This window comes from Coturnix japonica, chromosome 2 (genome assembly GCF_054131305.1).
Source record: "Coturnix japonica strain WE chromosome 2, WE-NBRP24, whole genome shotgun sequence".
Taxonomy (NCBI): domain Eukaryota; kingdom Metazoa; phylum Chordata; class Aves; order Galliformes; family Phasianidae; genus Coturnix; species Coturnix japonica.
Genome location: NC_140664.1, coordinates 52,812,781 through 52,821,353, shown reverse-complemented (window position 1 = coordinate 52,821,353; position 8,573 = coordinate 52,812,781). Strand labels below are relative to the sequence as shown.

Below are 8,573 nucleotides of genomic sequence, written 5' to 3'. Positions count from 1 at the left end.
CTTCCCTCCCCCCCCCCCCCGCTCCTCCTTTCCCAGCGCTAAACAATATGACAGAAGCGAAACCTCAGCGCTGCGCCGCACAAAGGCTGCTCACGTGCGGCGCACGCCGCCGGGACCCACCGTAACTTGGGCAGCCCGGGCGGTGCAGGGATGGCAGCGGATCGCTTTGAGCTCCGTGCTGGGAGCACCGTGCCCGGGGAGGACCCGCAGGAAGGGCTCCCTTCCCATAGGGACTGTAGATACGCGAGATGCCCGGCCGGCTCTTAAGAGCTCCGAACTGCGGCTCGCCGCTCCTTAGGGCAAAAGGGAGTTTTATTCTTTTGCTTTCAGTTCGCTTTTCAGTTCGGAGCTCGCTGAGGGGATCCCGGCACCGGGTTATCACGCCTGTCACGCTGCCTTTTCCATCGCTCCCTCACTACTCTTGCATCAAGTTGGGACAGAAACACTTCCCGACCCCCCTCCTTCCGCAGCTCCCCTCTCCCAGACGTGCCCCGCAGTGACTTTTAGAAGGCTGAATAAATACATAAATAAATAAGGGGCTTTCCCGGCAGCCAAGCGGAGCGGATGAGGGCGGCACGGCCCCACGGGGCTCCGCGGAGCAGCCACACGAGCGGGACCCCTTTGAACCCCTTTGAGCCCCGCACCCGCTGCACGGGCTGCCGGCTCGGGGTTGATTCGTAGCACCTTGCGCGGAAGTGAACGTTTCGCACGGAAGGGGCGGAGCTCCGCCCCGGGCAGCGGCTGCTCGGCGGCGGCGGCGGCGGCTAATAACAACACGGAACGGAGCGGTAACTTCGCCCCGTTCTTGCGGCTGCTCGTTCAGCTCGCCTCCTTCTCGCTTCATATTTTCGCTTTATTTTATGTAGAACGATAACGTAAAGCGCACGGAGGGCCGGGCCATCCCGCCGGCAGCTCTAAGCTGAGGCAGAGCGCTGCACACCGGCAGCCAGCCGAGCCCCGGCTGCGGGAGGGAGGGAAGGAGGGGCGGGCATGAGCTGGAGGCGGGCGCCGCGCTGCTGGTGGCGGCGGGCGGCTCCGGGCCCCGCCTGCTTGGCGGCGAGCGGCGGGCGGCCCATCCTGGACATGTCGTACTCCCGGCACTTCCTGGACTTCCAGGGCTCGTCCATCCCCACCGCCATGAAGAAGCTGGTGGTGACGGAGCTCAGCCCAAACTTCCGCCAGGCGGTCACACTACGGCGGGACGTGCCTGTGCCTCTGCCCGGCGACGGGGATCTGCTCGTCAGGAACAGGTGAGCGCCCGGCCTGCACCCTCACACGCAGCCGGGCCGCGCCCGCCGCCATCTGGCGACGGTTCGTTTCGTGTTATCGCCCCCTCCCTCCTTCTCCTCCTCCTCCGGCGGGGCGGGGTGCCGGTGCCGGCAGCTCCCGGGACGGCGGGGGGGGGGTTGGCCGTGCTGTGCCCGGCAGCGAAGGCCTGGAGTGACGGTCCGGTGCGGGGAGTGCTGTGTGGGGGGAGCAGTGCGCTCAGGTGCGGAGTGCAGCTGGTTCGGGGGTGTCGGGGTGTATCTCATCGCTTCGGGAACAGCAGCAATAGCTCTGCGAGAGTGCGTGTGTGATCCGTGTGTCAGCGGAAACGTACTGAGAAAGCAGTACGGGAGGGATAAGGGCATTCCTCCAGGAGCTGCCCAGGGGGCTTGTGCCGCGCTTTAATCAGACTCTGGTGTCTCCCCCGGGACCCAGATTTCCTCCATATCTCCACGCCTGAGGTTTGCTGCATCCACCACTGCCAGGCAGCAGCGGCTGGCGCTGGGCTCCTGCTGTGGGCTCTGGGTGCTGCGGGGCTGGGCCGTATCCCTGCTTTCACAGCCCTTCCCTGTCCCGTGAGCGTTTCCCATCTAGAACTCTTTTGCACACTTCAGAGTAACTCTTCCTTTCAACTCACCCCTCCTCCTGCTGCTGGGGGGGGGGGGCAGTTCCCTGGCTGTTCACCTCGTGGTAACAGGGCTGAGACACTGGCAAAGCAGGAGCTGCTCCAGAGAGCTGGGTTCTGTCACATCAACTTATTATGCACACACACGGGTAGGGATGGAGGGGAGGGAGAGGTGAGCGAGGAAACTCAATACTGAGAGTCCGTACGTATGTATTGTATTAGTCGGGATTCTGTGGCATTCCCTCTGTATTCATCATTTTCTGGGGGCTCTCACGGAAGACGGAGGATTGCGTTACTGAGAAGCGTGCTGTAAAAGCAAGCTGCAGCAGGAAGAGAGTTCTCTTTCCCCTTGTCACTTGTGGAGGCTTTTTCCCATCCCAGCAGGACGAATCCCTGGCTCTGTGTAAGCCCCAAAGCCAACAGTACGTTTTCTAATAGGTAGGAACATAAAACTACAAACAAAACAATAAAGGACTTTGAGTTCCAAGAGCGCATTTGTGGATTTGTTCATTTCAGTCCCAGTCATGCCCATGAATAGTATTAATTGCTTTGAGCTTTTTATGCAAAACAGTCCTCGCTCACCTCGTTCACCACAATAAAACGTGTCTTGGGATTTAGGGGAATGAGAAACTGAAATATGCTGAGTCCCTGTGTGGATGGATACTTGGAAATGAGGTGCTCCTAGGTGGAACTTCTTCTCCCTTCCTTTTCCTTTGGAGAAAGAACTAAGCCAGCAGTCTTTTTTTTCTTTTGTCTTTATTTATTTTTTCCCCCTAAAAAGCAGAAAGAATCCATCCTTTCTAGTTTCGTAGCGTTTCTCTTTAATGTAAACTGATTGAAAACGATCCGTTTATTTCAGGAGTGGAAACGGAGAGTAACAATTGCCTATGGATGCAAGCTCCATTCTGTACGTCCATTCACGCTTCCCAGGGTGCAGTGAGGGGGCAAGGTTCCCTTTTGCTGCCAGACAGGAGCCCAGAGGTTGTGAGGACGTGGTGCTGCCTACAGTTATATGCTCTGTGTGAGATTTGCTTAAGGAAGTGACACGTTTCGCTTCCAAAATAGCCGTAGTGTCTCACTGCTGGGATGGCGGACGCGAGAAAAGTTTATGGGGGGTGGAATAAAAAAGGAGCAAAGAGGAGCTGAGAAACTTTTTGAACCTGGGGACCAATGGATCACAGTGGGGAAAGGGGAGGACTGCGGCTGCCGAGTGGTTGGTCTAACTCATGTTTTCCTTGCGTGGCACTGCCCTGGGTGGCTTTGTTTTGTCTGCAGTATGTGCCGTGGGGCTGCTTTTGGTGCCTTGCGCTTTGTTGTGGTATAGGAGCAGCGTTCCCCCTCACAGTGTTTGCTAACGAACGAGAGAGAGTTCAGCACTGCTGAGCGAGAAATAAGACACATAACTCAATGTGCAGAATTATGGTGGGAAAAGCCCATCTCCAAGGTTGTTTTTTTTTTGTGTATGTTTTTTTTTCTGCCTCCTCAGGTTTTGCGGTGCTGAAGTAATTTAGAAATTCCTAAATTAAAAAAAAAAAACAAACCAAAAAAACGACTTAAAGTGAGAAATTAAAACGGGACAATGCGGACGATTCGAAGGGAGCCCTTCCAGCCCCAGCAGCGCTCGCAGTAATGGTAACTTCTTTGCTCCGCTTCTTAGAAGTTAACAAACCGATCTTCAACTTGTACGTGCCGCTCGTTCCTACTTTTAAATACAAAACGACAAACTGCGGGCGCCTCCCCCGTGTCGGCCACGGTGACGAAGCAAAACGAGGCGACGCTCTTTAATCCAGCAGCCGCTCGCGGAAAGCGGAGCGCCGGATCGAGCGGCACCGCGCTGCTCCGGGCTGCGGCCGACAAAGGGGAGTTGAGCGAAGCGGGGGGCGGGCAGCGCGGGGACGGCTCTGCGGGGAGCCGGGCGGCTTCGCTTCCCGCTGCGGGGATGTGCGGGGAAAGCTTCGGCCTCCGCCGGCGGCTTACCTGCCCCGCAGCGGGAGCCGCTGGCAGCGCCCAGCCTTGCGGAGCTCCCGCTGCGTGCGGGGAGACGGGAGGCGGAGGTCCCGGTGCTGCGGGGAGAGAGGGGAAGCAAAGAGCGCGGTGAGCTCTCCGCTGCCCGCAGCACCGCGCGTTTAATTGGAGCCCGTGGAGAACTACGGCAGCGGGAAGAGCGGGGCTCGCTGACTGCTACAGCCTGAGCGCCGTACCGAGCGCATCTCTCAGGGTGTCACGTCCACGTGTAGCAGCAGCTCGGGCCCTTCGCATTGCGCGTTTCTTTTTGACGTTTTCTGCTCGGCAGAATCCTCCCTGCTCCCTCTACCTCTGCCTGTGCAAAGACGCCGTGCTTTTTACAGCAAGCGGCGTTGCTAAAACACGTTCCGACCGTATCTTTCAGGAGGCATCTCCGAGTGCTTAACGGAGTTGTGAGGATGTCCGTCCTTTGTGAAATACAAAGGTCGGCACCGTTTTCACCTGTTAGGGGTCAGCGGCACTCGCCAGCCTCACAGTTGCAGCCCTTCTGCAGCGAGGTGGTTTCGGTGTGTGGCAAGTCATTTATATCAGGAGAAATACGTCGTTGACATCAGCTGCATCAAAAGGCAAATTTGCTGTAGTGACTCCATCAATTAAAAAGTACTTGCCTACAGTGACGTGACCTTGCAAATGACATCGATAGTTAATATGATCGTTAGTCATTAACAGTATTATTATATTAAAAAATGTAAATTTGTTGCCAGAATCAACGTATTTACCGCTTTACACATTTTATTCTTCAGCGTTTTCACATCCTGTATTAAGTGACCAGTTAGTTTTTACCCATCCATTTTGCACAGAATCGTTTTTGTTTTGGCCAAATGAAACTGAGGAAAAAATATAATGTTTTTGTTCTTTCTTTTAGCAGATTTTTCTTTAATCCTAGAATTACAGACCGTAAAGTACAAAAGTCCAACTGAAGTAGTCTCTGTAGTGTGTTCCTTATTCAGTTATACCAATAGTCAGGGGAAAAAAGTCCCGAACGCATTCCACAAATTAAAATTGAAGGTTTCTCGTATGACTTGATAAGGAATAAATCATGTTAATGCATTTCTGTTTTCTTCTAGATTTGTCGGCATTAATGCATCTGACATAAACTACTCAGCTGGTCGATATGACACGTCAGTTAAGCCCCCATTTGATGTAGGTTTTGAAGGAGTTGGTGACGTGGTAGCGTTAGGACTCAGTGCCAGTGCCCATTACTCAGTGGGCCAAGCCGTGGCCTACGTTAAGGCGGGCTCCTTTGCCGAATACACAGTTGTGCCTGCCAAAGAAGCAGTTCCTCTGCCCTCTGTGAAACCCGAGTTTCTGACTTTGATGGTAAGTGGCGCTACCGCATACATCAGCCTGAAGAATTTGGGAGGGCTGTCTGAAGGCAAGAAGGTCCTGGTGACAGCAGCGGCTGGAGGGACGGGCCAGTTTGCTGTGCAGCTCGCAAAGAAGGCCAAGTGCCATGTCATTGGAACCTGCTCCAGTGATGAAAAGAGTGGCTTTCTGAAATCCATTGGCTGCGACCGTGTCATCAACTATAAAACCGAAAACGTTGAATCTGTTCTTAGGAAGGACTACCCAGAAGGTGTGGATGTAGTGTATGAGTCTGTAGGTGGGAAGATGTTTGACTTGGCCGTTAACTCCTTGGCTACCAAGGGGTGCCTGATAGTTATTGGGTTTATCGCTGGCTACCAAAACCCTACTGGCATCCAGCCTATTAAAGCAGAGTTCTTGCCAGCAAAACTGTTGAAGAAATCTGCCAGCGTCCAGGGTTTCTTCTTGAACCATTACTTTTCCGAGTACAAAATGGCTCTGCAGCACTTGCTTAAGATGTATGAAAAAGGAGAACTGGTTTGTGAGGTGGACCTTGGAGACATGTCTCCAGAGGGCAAGTTCATTGGCTTGGAGTCTGTATTTCGTGCTGTAGATTACATGTACATGGGAAAAAACATTGGAAAAATTGTAGTTGAATTACCTCACTCTGTCAACAGTAAGCTGTAAAAACAGAACAATGATATAAATCAGGAGAGAGAAAATGGGCACTTTATGCTTCAGAATTACTAGAAACAAATTCTTTTTCTTTTTAACTTAGCAATGGATATTAAATTAAAAAACAGCATTAAGGCATTAATTAAAAAAATTGTGGAATTTTTTTTTCCCCCCTTCTTTTCTTGAAAGTGCTTTAATCCGTGGCTGAAGCACGGACTTAATGGGCCTGTGTTTCATTCTGTCGCTTGGGCTAGCATGAGACAGGAACATTGTTCTTGACAGAATAAGTCTTGATGCAGAGGCAGATTTAGTCTGCAGACTACTTTGATAAGACTTCACATATAGTTCAACTCGGAATTTTTCTTTCAGCAATTTTGACTCCTTGATTTAGAAATAAAATTGATTGAACAAGACTAAGTATAAAGTTGCACCTTGAGGTTGCTTTATTAATCTCCTCAACTTTCTAGAAAATAAAAAAACAAAACAAAACAAAACCAACTATATTGTTTTTGTTTTGCTTTGTGTTGTTTTTTATTTGCCACTAAACACAATAATAACAGTTTTGCATCATGGGATCATAGTAATAATGTTCCTTGTCTGTTAACTCAGGGAAATCTTACCTTCTAACACGGCAAAAAAATAATAAGAAAACTAACTTGATTTTTTTTCTATCTATACCCATAAGCAAGTGTTGGTTTTTGTTTTTTTATTTCTAAATCTTTACAAACAAACTGACATTACCTTCTTGCCTTTTTGTCTGCTACTGTTAGTTCTTACTGCCCTGTATCTCCTTTAGTCAGTATTACGGGATTATTGGAGGGGGATTCTGAACCATGTTCACATATGTATATTTTTTTAAAGATTCAATAAAATGAAAGAAGCTTTTTAAATGTTTGTACATTTCTTTATATCAATACGGTGAGTAACTCCTTTACAGATGATTTCTGTATTGTAGAGTTCTTTGACCGATGATTCTTGCTGTGACTTCCCATAATCAGGCTGCTGCTTCTCCTGTTACTGAACATTGCTTCTACAGAAGCCCTTGTACAGACGACGAGACCATTTTGAATCTGCAGTCGTGTTACCTGCTACAAATAGCGTTGCTCAGGAATAGACGATTTAGTGGGTGCAGATAAAAGGTTTGGTAAAGTTTTGAAAATTCCTCATCACTTAATAGAAATCATTAATGGTACATAGAGGGGGAATTCCATCTAGGAAGTGTAATATTTTCCAGAACAATAAAATACTTTAAACTATGCTTGCTCTAGATTCCCCGCCCCCACCCCCCCGTCAAATGTTTATGATCTTAAATGCCATTTTTTGCAGTGTCTTCTGAAGTAATATATACACTTATATACAGTTGGAGAGATGGAAATTTCATAAGATCATACGTACAGGAATAAGCTTAATGATAGACTGGTAACATTTAGGGGTTGGAGGAAAAAAGCCAGAATAAACTTAATTCAGGACTGACTTTACATGACAGATTTTTCAAGTAATGTTGGAAAAAAAACTTCCATTTTAATCAGGCAGCAGAGAAAATTATTTTAAAATTTGATTTACTGCGTTCTTATCTCTGCATTTTTGTGCATGTGCCATTAGCATCCTGAAGAACAGTGTTAGTTGAACAGTGTTCAACTAAGCAGCGTTCCTTTTTCAGGCCGTGTCTGACTAGGACATCCTGAAGGATTTTTGGGAAAGGTAAAGTGGTTTAGGGTTTTTTTTGGTTTTGTTTTGTTTGTTTTTTAACCCAAGGCAAGATGATTTTTGTTGTGACTAACATCTACTGTTTGAAATGATCTTCTTTCCTCGGCGGTATAATAAACGTAGCAATGTTATAGGTATTTTTCATAATGAAAGGATATTTTTGGCCTTCCAACCGAGTACTAGAAAGATGTGAACGCTCAAATATGTAAAAGGCAAACTGAGCACACAAAGTTCTGTTTTATTCCCAGTCTCATAGTTCCTTCTCTTGTTCAAAGATACAGTACTCTTGGTCAATAAATACAGATAAAAGATCAAAAAGAAACAAACCTAGAGTAGAGCAAAGCAAAACTGCAGTTATTTAGATCTGTGTTATGCACCAAAGAGTTACATGGGTAACAAAGTAAGCTCTTCCTGTCAAATGCCAACATCCAGCCAAGTATCCTGAGTCACAGAGGCACTGATCATCGTTACTCCAATAGCTTTAGCTGTTTGCAGGGCTGTAGCTGTTCTTATGACAGTTGTGTTTGGACATACAGCATTCTTCTTTATTTTTAATATGTTACTTCATATATAACAGCAGTACAGCTGCCCTGGGCTCCCGCGCTAAGCAAAATAAGGGAACCTTTGGAAGTTCCATATATATATGCATGTATTCAAACGTGACATTTTGTTGCTTTTAATTTTGGCTTCAGGCTTATTATTCAGCACTTTAATACTGATTACAGGGTAATTAAAAAGTTTACATTTGTTACATGCAGAACTGGTATGTCTGGGGTACTGATTTTGTAGCCTTTCTGGGTGTTCGGGTTGGGCTATGGTCACTTGGGGGGGGGCCTCGTCCTTTTCATCAAAAGCCTAAATAAAGGTAAAAAGCAACACAAGATAAACATGAGATGGCTCTTCCTTGAATGAATCCAGAACGAAGGGTGAATTTTTGTTTAAAAGCAAACCTTACAGTTTGCTGGAAGGG

General features: G+C 48.4%; 2 protein-coding genes across 4 annotated transcripts in view; one reads left to right on the top strand and one right to left on the bottom strand.

Annotated features, from left to right (window-relative positions):
* TSHZ1 (teashirt zinc finger homeobox 1) overlaps window positions 1-4 on the bottom strand; it is a 55,406-nt gene extending 55,402 nt beyond the window's left edge. For both annotated transcript variants that reach the window (XM_085539802.1, XM_085539801.1), the window contains exon 1: window positions 1-4. This exon is cut by the window's left edge and continues 1,688 nt beyond it. The gene's annotated coding sequence lies outside the window, so the exon portion shown is untranslated.
* Window positions 5-266: 262 nt separating this feature from the next.
* PTGR3 (prostaglandin reductase 3) lies at window positions 267-6,786 on the top strand. 2 transcript variants are annotated; one of them, XM_085539803.1, is made up of 3 exons: window positions 1,053-1,250; window positions 3,378-3,523; window positions 4,984-6,786. In XM_085539803.1, the coding sequence occupies exon 3, from the start codon at window positions 5,234-5,236 to the stop codon at window positions 5,906-5,908; it is 675 nt and encodes a 224-aa protein (XP_085395929.1). In that variant the 5' UTR covers window positions 1,053-1,250; window positions 3,378-3,523; window positions 4,984-5,233; the 3' UTR covers window positions 5,909-6,786. The 2 variants fall into 2 exon arrangements, with proteins under 2 accessions (XP_015710661.2, XP_085395929.1); XM_015855175.3 differs by lacking the exon at window positions 3,378-3,523 and having other exon boundaries at window positions 267-1,250.
* The last annotated feature ends 1,787 nt before the right edge of the window (window positions 6,787-8,573 follow it).

Excerpts from the sequence above, each read along its gene's own strand:
- PTGR3 (XM_015855175.3), top strand. The coding sequence starts at position 991 with ATGAGCTGGAGGCGGGCGCCGCGCTGCTGGTGGCGGCGGGCGGCTCCG. Across the intron at positions 1,251-4,983 it reads GATCTGCTCGTCAGGAACAG|ATTTGTCGGCATTAATGCAT; the intron begins GTGAGCGCCCGG and ends GTTTTCTTCTAG.